We start from the raw sequence: 17,041 nt of genomic DNA, 5'->3' as shown, positions 1-17,041 counted from the left end.
GGGGTGCACATAAGTGGTCCGCAGGTGTGCATTCGCTGTCAAAATAAAAGTCGCGCACCAGATAAGAAGTTGCAACGCACGTTTGCGTCCATATAAAAAGCACTGTTTTTTTTATTCCATTAGAGTGGAATTTTCACGGCATATTCTGCACCACATCTCTGTGCGTTCATCATTTGTTTGAAGCCAGCTCACCTCCTGCAACCACTTTTCCGAGAATACGCGCTTCTTTTGCGGTTCGGACTCCTTCTGACATTTCTTTGGAGGTGGAGGAACACCAAAGTAATTGCTTAAAGGAGCTTGCTTCTTCGATATCTTTAAGAGTTCAAAACACATGTTTGCCCTCCTCCAGAAAATCTTATGCACGCAAATGCGCGTTGCAACTTCTTATCTGGTGCGCGTCTTTTATTTTGACAGCGAATGCGCACCTGCGGACCACTTATGTGCAGCCCTGGTTATAACACTGCGATCTAATTAAGAACATGTAACCACAACAGTCAGGAGAAGATGTTATTTCCATTTGCAGTGATATGAATTAGGTGGACTGGTTTGTCTGTCTTGTCTCTTGTTGGCCAGCCTTGACAACAGACTTGACATTAAGTCATGAGTGAAAAGCTGTGGTGGAGTTGGGCTGCAAAGCAGCTTGCAGGTTTGAAGTGACTGTGACCAAGCTAAAGTAGCTGAAACTGAGCACCCAATTAATGATTTGCTATTAGGATGCACAGGAGCATCACCTGAGCAATCACTTCATGTTGGCTAGCTTTTGGGTGTAAATGTTATATACTTACATTTAACAATTAGTAGAAAAGAAACCCAAATGGAATATTATCTGGAAAACCTATTGCTTCTCAGTGTAGCAGTAATGGTCTATGAAGCCATTTAACATGGCAATGGGTTCTCTCACCGTCTGCAAATAAAACTGTATACTGGGTTTCTTATGGCACTCACTTAACAGACTGACTATTGCCTGTTTCATCATGTTCGTCAAAGATAAGTAAAGGGAAGCAGAACTGCTTTACCCTCTTTAGTTATAAATAAACAAAGCTGTCCAGTGGGACACAGACCTTTACAAGTAAAAAAGAAAAGACTCACACAATCCAAAAAAGTAGCCGATGGGCCAAAAATGTAAGCCTGGATTTAAATTAGTTGTATCTAGTACATCACTAGTAATAATAGTATCACAATTTTTTTAGGACTGAGAATATTTATTATTTATTCAAAAAATATATGAACTATCCTGAAAATGTGGGGTTTTATGTGTTTCACAAGAAAGGCAGAAGAATACAGAACGTAATTGAAATGACCGATGTGATTAAAGAAAACTCCCTGATGATGTCGTGGTCCTGGGTCGGTAACCCAGCGCTTTGTGTTTACTATTATTCTTTTCTAGTTTATTCTGTTTTGTATTTGTTCTTAGGGTTTGAGTCGTGTGTTTAGTTGTTCCGATCATCCCTACCTGTGTCTTTCCTCTGTGTTCTGTCCCCAAGTTGGTGAGTGTGAGTTTCCCGTTCTAGGTTTGTCTCGTTATGCCCATTAGTTCCAGCTGCATCCCCTCCTCTGTGCCATTTCCTGATTACCTGGTGTGTGTATTTATACGGTGTGTCTGCCTGAGCTTCACCCTCAACCTGCTGTGCTTTTTGTCTCCTGCTCCGGTTTAGTATTTCTGTTCCAGTGTTTTAGTCCTTAGTTCCTCTGTCCAGAGTTTTGTTTGTCTTTTTGGTGAGGTTTTTCCCAGCAATACAGCTGCGCTTTAAGTTTTACTTCCATGTCTGAGTCCTGCATTTTGGGTCCACCGCTCCTGCCTGCCTGCCACACTGCACATCATGACAGATGATGATTTATTTGTTTAGTAATGCAAATAGTTTTTTTTCTAAAGTACTTAATCTGTTTACAATGTACAGATCTTGTCAATCCCTCCCCACCCCAGTGACCCAGAGGCACAGAGAGCAAGGCCTCTTCCGGATATAGCATGAGATGGAACAGTGGGTGGTAACATACAAAACAACAAAGGGGAGAATAAGTATGCACAAGAGACAGTGCCCTAAGTACCACTTCATCTTTGCTGTGGGTGATGACTGGCTCCTTATAGTTCAACATGAACTCTTACTGATCTTTAGTTTTGTGACAATGATTAAAAAGCAGATCATGCACTAGATGCTACGGTCTCGAAGAGGACAAAGTTTTACATATTAGGAAATAGTAAACAACGCTGGATTATAAGGACTAAATTGTTCTTCGTGGATTTGATGTTTTATCCTTTTTTTTACAGGATTAAAGGCAATTACACAGACGTGGGGAAAAAATTATGAGAGGAAGTTTTTTAGAAGAAGAATCAGAGACTTTGGTTTCAGATCAGTGAATGTTTTTACGGTTATTCCGAACACAATCGGGGATTGTTGCAGTGGTAACTGAGGACAACAGATCAGACTGATTGCACAATTTAAAAATAAAAGATAAATTTACAGTATCCTCAAAAAGCATCCAGGGCCAGGTCGTGGGGGCAGCAGCCTAAGCAAAGAATCTCTCTCTCCCTAGCCACCTCCTCCAGCTTGTCCGGGGGAACACCAAGACATTCCGAGGCCAGCCGAGAGATATTTCTCCTGCATGTCCTGGGTCTGCCTGGAACACCTCACCTAGGAGGCGCCCTGGAGGCATCCTGTCAGCTGCCTCAACCGCCTCAATTGGCTCCTTTCGATGTGGAGGAGTATCGGCTCTACTCTGAGCCCCTCTTGAATGACTGATCATCTCACCCTCTTTCTAAGGGAGGGGCCAGCAACCCTTCAGAGAAAGCTAATTTCTGCTGCTTGCATCCTCAGTCTCGTGGTCACTACCCAAAGCTCAACAGTCACAAGCTCTTGATTTACTGCTTGATTTGCATCCCTCGCCTAAAACAAACATTTAACTAAATATGTGCATAGCTTACCTGGTCATAAATAAGAAATAAGCTGTGCAGGCTTCATAGAAACAATACGTTCTGCATGTGCCACATGCCCAGAGTGGTAAAAATCACTCAGTCATAACTGCACACTGTAAAGAGAATATTTTCCCCTTGTTTATTATTGGGGAAACTAAAACAGTACTTATAAAGTGTTTGGTGCAAGCGCAGACATTAATGCTGAAATGTCTGCAGTAACTATTTAAAGACAGGATTTGAATGCATGATGTGATTTCATGGTGGAAATTTATAAGATTTGGGATAGAACAAACAGCTCCTCCAGTCTCTGCCATCAGGTGCATTGCTTCTCTGCTTTTGTCTCTTCCTTTTTTTTTCCAATTTCTCCACCACAGTTTTCTTAATTTCCTGTTTTTCCTTTTATTCCTTTTTTCTGCAAACCATACACGTTTTCATTATTGAACATTATTAAAGTCTTTTTGTATAAAGATGGTGAACATCAAATGTGTTTCCTGTTGTTTGCTGCATACATGTATGTTGCTGCCTATTCACTAAAGACGTATTATCCGGTCAGGCATGGCCCCAGCAGCATCACCAGAACCACCTTATGTAAGGTGTGCATAACCAAAACCTCTGTTCAGTTTTAATTCTTCTGTTTAAGTCAATTAGAATACGTAAAACAAACATAAGGTCAGTTCCTCTAATTATTCCATATTCTTTCCATGTTTTTATCCTCAGACTGACACATAAGCGTCCCATCAGAGTAGATCCAGTTACACTATTCTGTCTGGGGATATCTTAGCAGGCTGGAAACATTGAGACTTGTACTTGTACATTTGTATTGTATTATGTGTATTAAGTGCTGGCGTAACACACATTGTAATGCTGGTTTTCCTTGTTTCACTGCCGTGCAATTAACATTATTGTTGTTATTATTGTAAGACATTTACCCCAGAGCCCTCTTACATAATCCCTCAGTCAGTGCATATTTTGGCCTGGTTGCTAAAAGCCGGAGGATATTACTTTACTTCAGTGGCAGCAACACGACACCTGTACTCTCCCATCAAGAACACAGTGGAAAAAAGAAAGTTTCAGGTAGCATAATGGCCACCATGACTGAAGTTCCTCCAGCCAGTGAGGGTGAGGCAATTGCTCCTAAGCTGTTCTACCTCCAGCAGTGAATGTACTATTTGTTGAAAGTCGGTACAATCAACCATACTAAATATTATTTTAAATGTGAAAGGGGAAACAGAGACAGCAAAGAACAGCTGTGGACCCAAAACAATAAAAGACTTGCATTGGAAAACAACTAATAAAGGCCTGCTGAAATCAGCCGAGCTGCTTTGTCCTGTGGCAGCATACACACATGCACACACTGATATTTCTAGATGCTTGCAAAAAGATAATGATTTATTTTCTTATATGTTAGTAAATCTTAGGTTTTGTAGATATTGCAGATATGCAGATTGTTTTACAGACTTGTTTTTGAATCAAACTTTCAGAGTTTGCTGCAGAAATCTTGGAAAATTTCCTTTCAACATCTGCACAACTTGTAGATAACTTTCCATAGAGCATAATAAATGTCTTCAAATCCTTTGTCAGATTCATAAGCATCTGTTTTTTTTCCCCTCTGGGGCTGAGAGAGCACTATAGGTTCATACATGATGACAATCTGCAATTTAATAGCAAATCGTTGATGTCATAGAGTCGGAAAGGTTCCTCCCTAAATATGTTCTAATCATTGACACCTAATCTGGAAAACCTGAGACTAACTGAAAGATAAATGTAGGAGTGTACTTACTTGCTCATTAATAAACCAATAAATTTTGTTTATTATTTTTAGTGGTTTATTCTTCACTATTTTGTGACAATAAATAAAAAATTAACTTGCCTGTTCTTGCTTCTGGACTTTGGACATTACAATTTGCTGATGAAGACCGCCGGCCTGACTTAGCCTCACAGTCCTGAAATCTTTTTATCAGCTTCCCTATAAAGCTTACGAGCAGCCCTGCAGTGTAGCGCAGCAGCCAGCGGCACCGCCACAAGGCCCGACTCTGCACGTCTTCCATCTGCTAATTGTGTTTAGTGAGGCCGAGCTGGAGGCGCCGCTGCTTGAAATTAGTCGAACCTGTAGGCATGTTTTCCCCACACGCTACCTTTGGTTAGGTAGCTGCGGTTCAGGCTGAAATGGTAGAAATGTGTCGGATCTACGGATGTAATTATATGTCTTTCACAGTCCATTAACTGAACCGCTACCCTTTGCGTCTGAATTCTCACGACGGAGGGATGGGTAGAAATACTGCAGACCCTAATGCTATTCTACAGCAGCAATAAGCTCCAAACCCAAAGTGACTTCCTCTCCACCTCACTGCCTCCAACTGTTTCCCCCCTTGCTCTTTAGTGGTAGCAGTGGGAGCTGTCACTTCTCTTCCTGTTGTTACTCGGCCGCTCAGCAGAGCCCCAATTACCAGCAAACCACTGCCCGCTCCCCGAACAGGCCAGGTCACACTCGGTTAGCTCGACAGTAACTGTATACTCATGACCGCGGAGAGAAGTTAGCCAAGCTTAGCGGTTGCTAATGTGCAGCATACTCCCCAGTGAGTCGCATGAAAACAGGCTCTGTCAAAGCTCTGTCTTCATTTTTCTCCTGCTTTTGGAATCCAGTGTTGTAGATTTATAATTACATAAACGCTAACTTCTTCACAGGTAAGCATGAGTCTAAGGATGCAGCATTAGCTTAACCTAGGACCTGGCGTCCACATATGTGGACTTCACATTTTGGGTTATTTAGACCAAAATACTCAACTTTGCTCTACAAGGGCCTGATATCCACTTACAAGAACATTATACTGCCTCTGTTCTATCAAAATTTTAAACGAATATCCTCATATGTGGCTCTTATTTTTCTTAAAAACAAAAATAAGGTAAAAAAAAAATCTGGTAATTCTTTGTTTTTACATTCATCGGGCCCCAATATACCCAAATATCAAAGAGAAATTAAAAATGCATGCTCTGAAAGAGTTTGGGTCTTAGGAGGTTAAAGCATTAGCTGTTTCTACTGTATCTACGGTAAATGATCGTGACTATCCTGATGTTTAATTAGCAATTAGACAATATGCTCATTCAAATGCAGACTAGCCTAAGTAACTTCTGTCACACGCACATCTTATTCTTTCTTTCTTTAATCTTTGCCCTTGCTCCAAAAACAATCCGCACCCTTACAGCCTGAACTCTTAAGCTCAGACAGCATAAAAAAGATGATTCCCAATGACGATCGCATTAGCAGCGATGAAAAGAACTTTTGTGTACAAGAACACAAGTACGTGACCTGATGCTCCAACCCATGAAGTCTCACGGGGACACATCAAAGTGATAAAGCACTTCAATAACACCTATTATTTATGGAGGTTTGGGCTGCCACCTGACTGCAACAGCTACAGGGAACAAAACTCGGGCTGCTGTTACCAGCAGACACACACACATGCACACAGAAGAAGAAAGAGTCTTGTTTCCGTCATCTCAGATGGCATTGTACAGATGTGCGTTTATTTCTTTACCTTCACCATAAGCACAGCTTACCTACTCTAACTGCAACCGTGACCATCAGACCGGATTTGGAACTGATGCTTTGTGATAAATTATGGATACCTGATTTTTGTCCCCAAAATGAGTGCAGAGCTCTGAAGTTTAACTGATGACACATGCAGGCTCCATCCCTGCAATGTGGGTACACTGACACAAATGGATGTAGTCTTTTCTTACTCCACGAGGTGGTGCCAAACCTAACATCAGTTTCCATTGTCCTACACAGTTTACACAGTGTTCACAGCTAATAGAGCAAAGCCACATAAAAAATAAGTCAAACAAACTGTGTGTTAAGAACAGGCTAGAACTGTTACAAAGTGGGACTGAAAAAGACATAAAGAGAAAGATTTGGGATCTGACAAACACGATCAGAGTTCCAGATATTAAATCCACATCAAGTGCATCATTTCTGTGTAACAAAAATGATGCAGACATCCATCTGGTTAGTAAAGCTCTGTGGTTTAAGGCTGAGACGGCCAAACCCTTCACTCCAACTCCAGTTCAGCCACCAGTCTAAAAGACAGAGGGCGTTAAATGCTGTAAAATTTCTAAGAGAAGCAGGTAAGCTTAATCAGTATAAAAATGGTCACAGTAGTAACTGTTGGTCTCACAGCTGTTTTGGTCATATAAAAGTCTTTAGACAGTTTTGTCTTTTTTCTCAAAAAGAGAACTCAAAGTTGTGCTACATGAAACAATACTAACATGTTGAATATTCTTCACAATAACAGACAAAAAAAACAACAACACACGAATACGTGTGTGTCTTCCCGGGTCTTGTGAATCAATTAATGCCTCGCTGACTGCATCAGTCATCAAACTGGGCTGTGTGTGATCTGTGAAGTAAAATGAGTTTGATGGCCCTGGATCACGGATGGATACATGGATCCCGTACGTAGAAGCAGGTGAAAAATATTCTGTCAAAACAGCATACAGCTCGTTGCCATGGCAGCGTCTGCACTTCCCCCTACCTCTTCTGCCACTGTCTGTGAGTAGGCAGCACCGTTCAGGATTAACTTGGATTAAACGTCATTTATTCAGCACTTCTGCTGCAACTTCCTTACGTGTGTTTAACAGTGTGTAGATTATATGTTAATTGTACATATTAGCTGCTCCCAGCACCTCTACCTCCCCCACATAAAAGGTGTGAGGGTGTAAAAACGTCCCGAGCTATTGAGCATGGACAGCAGATGTTGTAGGTTCACTCACAGGCTGCTAAACTACAATAATAAGCTCAGATCTGGCAAGTCTGTATTCTCAGTTGTGTTGAGATACATTAGTTCAGTCAGTTCATCAAAGAAATGTGTTGTGATTTCACAGTAATCAATAATCGACAGCAGAAAGTCTACATGTTGCTAATTTTGTAAATTCAGATTGTTTACTAATAATCAGTAGTTTAATAGCAGCATTTGAAGGCTTTCAAAGTCCAGTTTCAATCACCAAAATACTGTCTGAAACAAAAAATAAATACATTAAACACTAATGAAATATGAATTGGGCCTCACGGGGCAAACGTGCATTGTTTTTGTGGAGACTGTTGAGAAAATGCATTGTTTGTAACAGTGTATTCTGAAGCTCTCTGAGTGCTCAGTCAGACTGGGAGAAGTGCTCTAAAAATGCCAGACCAGCTCCTCCCCGTGACTGATCAGCCCCTGATCGTTACCTGACGTTGTCGTGCTTTTGGATGTAGATCTTGTGAAACATCATGTCTTCCTGCTTGGCGTTTATGTCAGCTTTCATCTCCATGGCAACATGGCGAGGAAGCACTGAGAGCAGCAGACGTTCCTTCGGGAAAGAGAAGGAGCCGTAAGTTCAAAGGTCAAGTGAGCGTGTTAATAGATGAGGATTGTAGCCACATTACGGGAGACTCAATCTGAATAAGTAAAGAAGGAAACGCCGATAATTTAACGTTGATTCCAATTTGCCAGTGCGAGCTCAAAGTCATTTAGAGAGGGCCGTGAGAAGCTTCAAAACTTGTCACTGCTTTAGTGCGAACTGAGAATATTTGTCCCAAGGTCATTTGTGGTTGTGCTGATTAACTTGCAATATAAAATCTGGACATTTTGTTCCCATTGTTCAAAAATAATAATAATAATAATACAGTATAACCTTCAAAATGCCAAAGACAGCATGACCTCTTTCTTTGCTGCTATGGCGAAAAAATACGGGCCATACTCTCAACAGCTGAATTATAGAAGTTATCAGGTCATGACATTTTGAAATGCATGAAAATTTGAGCTGTATATTTTTACTTCTCAAATTTTAGGGAATGTCAGGTAAAAAATAATAAAAACCTATACCAAAACAAAACAATAAGCAGTTTTAATTCCTTCATTGTTGGATTGCAGGTGAATGACGTGAGAAAATGAGCTGCAAGACGAGTTTCAACCTGAACAAATTTAATTTAAAATTATAAATGAATAGTCTGTACTGTATAAAAATGTCATACTAAATTATTAAGATGACAATATTACTTCTTCACTAAAGATTCTCTCTCACCCTGGAGCTCATTTCCTTTTCTTTCTTCTTTTTTCCAATAACCATCAGTTCTATATCAGTCTTTGGCTATGCATGCGTCTCATGTTTGCACAGTATCGCCTAATCTCTTTGCACCACACGCTTCTTGTTTAATTGTTTGCATTGTTGTTTAATGGCGGCTGGCAAAAAGCTTCTAAGTGCATTAACGTAATCTTCTAGTGGGCATAGGACACCACTACAGGGAGAAGGTAAACAAGGGCAAAAGCGATATTTTAAGACAAGAAATAATCACAGAATCATAACTTGACTTTGAACCTGTTAATATTACGACCATCCCTGTGAACACAGTTCCTGTCTACTGTTGATTGTTTGATATAGCGATATAAATGTGTACTCACTATAAAACTTTGTGGTGTTTGACATAATTTTGAAGCACATCATGGGTGGGACGACATTATTACGGTATATGTGAAGCATTTCTTTAATAAAAAGTTTGCTTGATTTAATCAAACAAACTTTTCTTTTGTCACCAGAGCTTTCTCTCTCTCTCACCTGCTGCTGATTTTCCCTCTGGGAGTGGAGGCGAGCCTGGATGCATTCCCTGGTCTCCTGAAAGGCTTGCCTCTGGGAACCCTCAGCAGGGTAATGGGTGCACACGCCCACGATGTTGGTGCAGGAAAAGATCAGCACGTTGGACACTATCTGTGGAAGAAGGTGGAAGTGAGAACAGGGTTTCCATGTGAGCCAGGGATGAAACGCTCCTACTGTTGCTTGTCATTTCCCTTTCTCCCTACAACGTTACTGAAAACTGACTCTTGGCCAATCAATCAAGAACATAAGTAGATCTTTTTTCTTACACTATAATATAATGATTCATTTGAGTCCCAGTAGGTGCAGCTCACTTAGAGTGAGCTATACAATACAGACAAGTGAGGTCAAAAGTAACCTCCCAGTATAGAGGAAATGTCTTTTGGAGTACCGAAACACAAAATGACTCAAACAAAATACAGAGAATACACGTGCGTGCTACTTCATCTCCTCAGGTCTGGGTGAAACTTTGGTGCCGCGATATGAAAGCAGTGTTTCTTCATTGCACCTTTGCGTCACTCATGAGTCGCGCGTCTGAAACTGCTTGTTCTACTCGCTTGTTCTACACGGCCAAAAACAGAAGGAGGCACAGTGCTAAACTCGGCGGGATTCCTAACTCAGTGTGCATGCAGGTGTTATTAATATTATGCAAAACTGCACCTGGCACAGAGTTCTTAAAAAAGCAATGGAAACAGCACTAGCAGATGGAGAGGTGTGATCCACACAAGCTACTGAAACTTCAAATGAAAAACGAAAAATGAAGGGAAAATATGTTACAGTACTTAAGAGTATTAATTCTGCAAGTAATGTCTGGAAAAGGATTTTTACACTCATACAATCATTCACCCTACAGATTAATTTGCTATTGCTATATTTCTTATATTTGCTTTCATGGAAGAAAATTGTTAGTATTTAAGTGGAATCTTTTCTTTTTAAATCACAGTAAGAAACTGTATTTGGTGTGCAAATGATTGCACGGTCGTCAGAATATTAGTTTGGGCTATTTTCAGAGTGGGGTGGTGATTAGTAAGACGTCACAGCGAGAAGGTCCGGGGTTTGAGTCCACCATCTTTCTGTGTGGAGTTTACATATTCTCCCCGTGACTTCCTCCCCCCACAGTCCAAAGACATGCAACTAGTGGGGTTGGGTCAACTGGTGATTCTAAATTGGCCGAATGGTGTGAATGAGAGTCCCGCCGTCTCTCTGTGTTAGCCCTGTGACTGAAGACCTGTCCAGGGTGTAGGTGTACCCTGCCGCTCGCCCTGTGCCAGCTGGGATATGATTCTGAGAATCCAATAAATCCAATAAACTATTTACAAGCAAAAATGCTAAACTTCTTGGTAAAAATTCTTAACTTATGACCAAAAATGGCCTCACGAGGTTATAGTGACCTTGGCCTTGGAATATCACAATTTTTTTATCAGTTCTTTGAATCCAAGTGAATGCTGTATCAGCTCCAGAAGAAATTCCCTCAAGGCAGGAGCGACAGATGGACAAACAAAGAAGACATTTAAAGAAGTCAGTGGATAAGCTGTGGACTATTTTCTGACTTTTTATTGACCAAATATAGTCAAATATAGTTATAGTGCTAATAAAAAGCTGCAGAGGGGTAGAATGGTGAGTTGCGATAATGAGAAAGTGAACTATGGAAATACATAGCTGATCAAAACTTTTAGTAAGTATGATCTCAAATATGTAGTTAAAGGCAAACATTTTACACGAATATTAAGTGTTTCTTTTTTAGAGGCTAAATGAAAATGCAAAGTAAGGATATTTACACTTTACATATGCAAAAGAGACATAAACGACTTGACAAAGATAGAAAGCGGTGTATATTTTCCACATGTGCCTTTGTTTTCCCTCTAAGAGCAAAGGCACTCTTTGTTTCCACGAGCTCCACTGATGCACTTCCTTCTCCTTAGGCAGGACTGAGGTGTCTCAACCTGCTTTTTTGACTTTGACACAGCTTCCATCAGATTATCCACCTAAAACCCCGACAAGGCGCTGTCTTGTTTCTGATTAGAAGATTCAACAGAGGCCAACTCACATGATCCCAGTGTGAATGTTTGCATGTGATGAGGCAGAGATAATCAGTGTGTTTATCAGTGGCACTGCACTAACACAGGGACAAAAACAACACTTTCCAAAGCTGCCATCATAAACGGCAAAAACGTACAAAAACTAATTGGTGGTTTTAAACCCAGATCTGCGCTCAGTGTCGAAGACCACGAGAAAGAGTTAACACGGTTAACGCTTGTTAACCGTGTTAACTGTTGTTAACCGTGTTAACTGCCTCTGTTCAGATAAAATTTGCATAAGCCGAGTCTATAAAAGTTTATCTAACGTTTAACATGTAACATCGTCCTGAGAATACCCAGACATTTTTAAGGCACCTGGTTTACTGCTAGCTTTCTGTACCCTGACTTAAAAACAAAACACAAAAAGTATTAATTGTTAGTCATGGAAATGACTAACTGGGCTTTTGATCATGCAGGATAAAGACTTCAGATCGTTTGCCATTGCTGCTAAGTCACAAGATGAAAGGAAATTTGACATTAGATGAAAGTAAAACTGAACCTCTTCAATATGGCTATTTGCATTATTAAGATACAACATCCATCCTCTAACCAGGCTTTCAGCTTACGCGTACACAAACACTGACACATGTGTTTTATGATCCCTTTGTGAACGGGATCATAAAGCAGTATATTAAATCTCTACTAAAGCTAAAACAAGTAATGAGTAATGACTCAGAAATAAAGTAAGGTTTACAGAGAAAACTGATTACTGAGCCGCTGCATTTAATGTAGGCTTACTGTAGTGACACACTGTCCAGTTATGTTCCTAGCATCCAACAGTTAGTAGAACAGGAGAGAGAGCTGTTCATCTGTGGGAAACCCCGTTCTGAGGCACGTTTCCACATCTAGGCCTTAAGAAAACTCGATTTATTTTATTTTATTTTTTTAAATTTACAGGAAAAAAGGCGTCTCCGGGTTTCATTGACTCTGTCCAAGTTTCCACCTATCAAACAGCTTCGCAAGTTGCCGTGTGCCCAAAGCACCAGTGCTAAAAGACATTGTTTCCATTCAGTTTCAGGCATACAGTGAGTCCTGGGACTGGCAGCCAGCAGCAAGCCACAGCCAGTGGGCCATTCTTTTCTCAGAGTTATTTAATGGGTTGAATCAGCCAGCTGAATCACATTAACACCACAGGTCTCAGTGTTGCCGGAACAAACACAGCACGTCTTTATCAAGTCAAAAACCCCTCAGCAGGTCTCCATGCAAAAGAAAAAAAAAGGGAAAAAACAACCAGACTCATAAGGAGGAGTGGAAAGCAAACCTGGAAGTGAGACACAGCCAACAACAAAAAAAGAAAGAAAATGAGGCATGAGACATGAAAGGTGCTGAATTTAGAAAAGGTTGCTCTTTGCCATTTCTGCTTCTTGTCTAACTGAAACACTGTTTAGATGAACTGGACCAAACCAAAGTAGACTAATGACTTTTTAGATAAAGTCAAGAGTTGAGAAGTCCTCCTGCCCACAAAGGTTTGTTTCCCATCATGTTCCAGCTACTGGTCTTTCAGCTTCTCTGCTGATCCTTTAACATAAATGCTCAAACTGTTACAGTGAATTACATCTATAAACTTTACTCAGTGCATGCATATGAAAATGTTTAGATGTTCCTAAAACCTTTACAGAAAAGCTGAACGAAAAAAGCTGAACGAAAAAAGCTGAACGAAAAAAACTGAACGGATTTTATGATCCAGTTGAAAAAGTCTTTTTTTTTTATCCAAACCTTTCTTGGAAACAGGTTGTACAAGACTAAAGTATCAAATTTTGCATTCAAATTATTATCCTTCTTCAACTAATATTACTGCATGCAAAAATAATAATAATACTAATTTTGTGCTACAAAACCTTAAACCTGAAAGTTTTTCAAAGACCCTGACATCACACAAGTGAATACGGGTGTATTTGACAGCTGGATCGAAAGCATTTCATAGCAACCATTATGTTTGTGAGCCTGAGAGGGTCTCGTTTGCATAACAAATGTGTCTGAATTTACAGTGGAGTGAGTACTTATTAGCTGTACGAACAATTGCCGTGTAGCATGAAACCCTTGATAGCTGAAGCCTCACTGCCACAGTAGGGTGTCGAGATTTGTATGTTTCCCAACACTCTTGCTAGAAAACGCGTGTTGCTGTTTGAAATTTGACATTTAAAAGGTGGGCTCTTGCTACCTGTGGCGTAGCTGGTTAACGTCACTCTAATTATGATTTACTTGAAGCTAACCAGCCAGCTAAAGCTGCTCATGGATCTCCACGGAGCCCTTGTAGCATCCCGCCCCCACACTGCCATAGAAACAGCACGGATCACATAAAGTCTTTCAACAGGTCAATAGAAATTTTCCCCAGCGGCAGTCTTATTCTATTAATACTGCCAGCACTCACCCAGACCTTATTTGGAAACCTATGGGCTTTTCCTCACCACAGAGGGAAAGTGAGAGTGCAAAAAAAAGGAAAAAGAAAGAAAAAAAGGGATCCCATGTTTAAAGCGGAGATCATCCCCAGGGAAGAACACAGACATCTATCATCTAATAACTACAGAGGAAAACATAGCCAGCCTAAACTCAGCTCAAAGCCCCCACATGATCAAGGACCTGTGATGCTGCCGCAAGCAAGACGCTAAGCATCATCACACAACAGGCAGATTCAAGCTAGGTAAGAAAAAACAGATAAGACACTCCTGTTATATCCTCGTTCGAGGGATCAGCTGATTGATGGAGGCCACTGCAGCAATCAGGACCAGTCAATAGACATGTTGCATGTAGACAACACTCAATACACTCAGTGTGTCTCTGTGAGGTCTCATTTGTAAACAGGGCCAAGCAGCTCACGAACACATTATCACAAGAGGTCTATAAAACAAAAGGAGAGATTTATGGGAAATCAGATGCACAGCATGTGATTTACTGCATGCATAAATGAACATTTTACAGTTTTACAACTATTGCTAACTTTTCCCAGAAAGCTGCATTATTTTTGAACTGAGAGTGAGCGAGAACAGTTTCCTAATTTAAAGATGATTGAAATTATAAGAATCTTTTCAAAATTTCTAGGAATCAAACTGGAATCAAAAGACTTTTTTCCCCTCCAGAAATCAAGTTCAGATGGATTTTCTTCACGTGACAGAATGAGCATCACAAGATACAGATGACACACAACGCAATGTGAGCAGCGAGCATCTCTGAAAACCAGCGACAGAAGCGAACAAAGACCTGAAGATGAGCCCTTTAGTTTAAAGTCCTGATACAGCATCAACAGATTTACTTAATTACTTAAATGTGCTTAAACTACAAGGTGTTTTTAATACTTTGTCTACTGTCTAATGGGCTGTATTTGCACTAAAAACTATTAGTTTTAAACACTGGTTTATTATGATTTTGGTGAATTTTGTTGTCCATGTCATTCATTTTTAGTCACTAGCAAACTGAGACTTTGAGCTGTTTTTCTTGAATGCAATACATCAAATTGAGCATGAGCACATTTGCAAATATATACTAAATATATAGTTATTAATAACTGCAAAATCATTACTGGAAAACTATATTATCAAACTGCAGTCTTACTCTTATCTTCCTCTTGTTCCAAAGCATCACATGTTCATCACATGAATATGTTTCCTGTATCTTTTGCAGTCATAAAGCAGAAACATCATTCATTTTATTAGGTTGACAGTGAGGTAAACCAGCAGGAACAAACCATACAAAAAAGTTATATTTTCTCTAACTTGGGTAAAAGCGGTGCAACGATATCACCAAGAAAAAAGCCAACCTTAGACATTAGTGACTGCACATGCGATGCATGCGTAACTTTTACTTTTTTTAAGTAGGTGATTAATAATTGCCAGCAGAGGCCATAAAAACTGAGTAAGATCTCGTAGGCGTCAATATTTACCCACTAGTCTCCCACACCTATCTTTTTTATTGCTTCAGAGTGTCAGATTTCCTCTCTACTCATGAGTTTTAGCTATGCTTCTAGTAGACTTTCCATATATGTTCATGTATTTCAAAGATACCTGATATAGTGTTTGTAGCAACAGCTAACATCCAGCCTTGACCAAAATGATGTTTTTCATGCGCTGGCTCAGATCCATTTGACTTTCTCTGCAACTAGCGCTGGTGTAAGGCAATATTTTTGAGTAATGCAAAGATTTGACATAACATAAGCACAACTTCACAGAATTTGGCAAAGAGTACTATAACAAGTTTGGTTTTGATGGCAGACACTTTCAGTTCATCTCATAGATGTGATGCCTTTGTAAATAATGTGATGGGATAAAAAGCAAATTGATTAAAGCTGAAGAAAGGTCCCGAGTGCGTCAGCAAATGGAACAGTGGCAAAATCGAAAACCACTAGTTTAATTCCATCTCATCCAAGAATGCTTACTGTACCACTTTGCAATGCAACAGCAAATAAGCAACTGCAGCTTCTGAAGGGAAAGTAAGCTGCCAAGGAATTAGGCAAACTAAAATGTGCTATAAGGAGCAACAGAGCTTACTCAAGCATTCTGGACACCAAATAAATCAATAAATAAACTAGTGATTTACTCATATTTATGATCACTGAGCACAGATTCATTTTAAAATTCTAATTATTTTGAGGGAAAAGTCAGCGAAAGGAATAAACAGTCTCACTGCCGTGAAACACTGTAGGTCTAATTATACCTTTAATTATGATTAAAATATCATATTACCAGTTTACACCCCCTTTGGTTAGAACACTGAAGTACATTGTGTGCTGTAAGGATAAATGCAGGTCATGTGCTGCATGCTGATTACTGTGAGCAGCCCGCTGCCAGCCTCATTCTGCAGGGCAGTGTACAAGAGGGTGAAAGTCTCTCACGTGATAGCCTGCAGTTGTTTGTTGCCGGATTTCCCCTCAAAAGCTGTCAGCTGGTACATTAATGCCTTGGTAACCAGGAACAGACCTAAGAACCAAACCGCATGGACCAAAGACAGACTTTGTCACACCAGATGCAAACAAATGCAGACAAGTAAACGCAATTCGTGGTGCATAACAGTTTTTCTTTCATATGAGCTGCCGTTCATACGCATGTTTACAAAACTAAATTTCGATTTAAAATTAAAAGCAACTATCAAAAAGAAGTTCTTCAAATTCATAATCATGAAGGCTACAGCTGTGAATTGATCAACTTTTAAAGTTGTGACAAATAATGACTTTAGCAGCGTTTCTGGAGAACACATTTTTGCCCTCACAAGACAGCAAGCAGCCGGAGAATAATAGGAAATATGTGAAAAGAGAAACCTGCAGTGACAGACAGACGATTAGTCTGGAGCTTCTTCAAAAAAGTGAAGCTGCTAAGAGAAACAGAAAGAGTACAAAAAAACAATATTACACAAACTTCATGAGCACAATGTGGACTATTATTTGAAGCCTTAACCCTGCCATCTTTGGAGTTCTTGTCTCGTTTGTGGGGGAGGG

At 40.1% G+C, this 17,041-nt stretch overlaps 1 protein-coding gene across 2 annotated transcripts in view; it reads right to left on the bottom strand.

Moving 5' to 3' along the window:
- The window catches only part of adcy5 (adenylate cyclase 5), a 93,358-nt gene that overhangs the window by 37,820 nt on the left and 38,497 nt on the right, over window positions 1-17,041 (bottom strand). For both annotated transcript variants that reach the window (XM_005940077.3, XM_005940078.3), the window contains exons 2-3: window positions 9,503-9,652; window positions 8,136-8,257 (exon numbers count right to left, since the gene is read on the bottom strand). In XM_005940077.3, coding sequence (XP_005940139.1) covers window positions 8,136-8,257; window positions 9,503-9,652 — 272 coding nt within the window. The remainder of the gene's footprint in view (window positions 1-8,135; window positions 8,258-9,502; window positions 9,653-17,041) is intronic.

This window comes from Haplochromis burtoni, unplaced genomic scaffold (assembly GCF_018398535.1).
Source record: "Haplochromis burtoni strain Fernald_Lab_line unplaced genomic scaffold, NCSU_Asbu1 Contig_275, whole genome shotgun sequence".
NCBI lineage: Eukaryota > Metazoa > Chordata > Actinopteri > Cichliformes > Cichlidae > Haplochromis > Haplochromis burtoni.
Note: the sequence above shows the minus strand (reverse complement) of the source record. Positions and strands in the feature narration are given on the sequence as shown.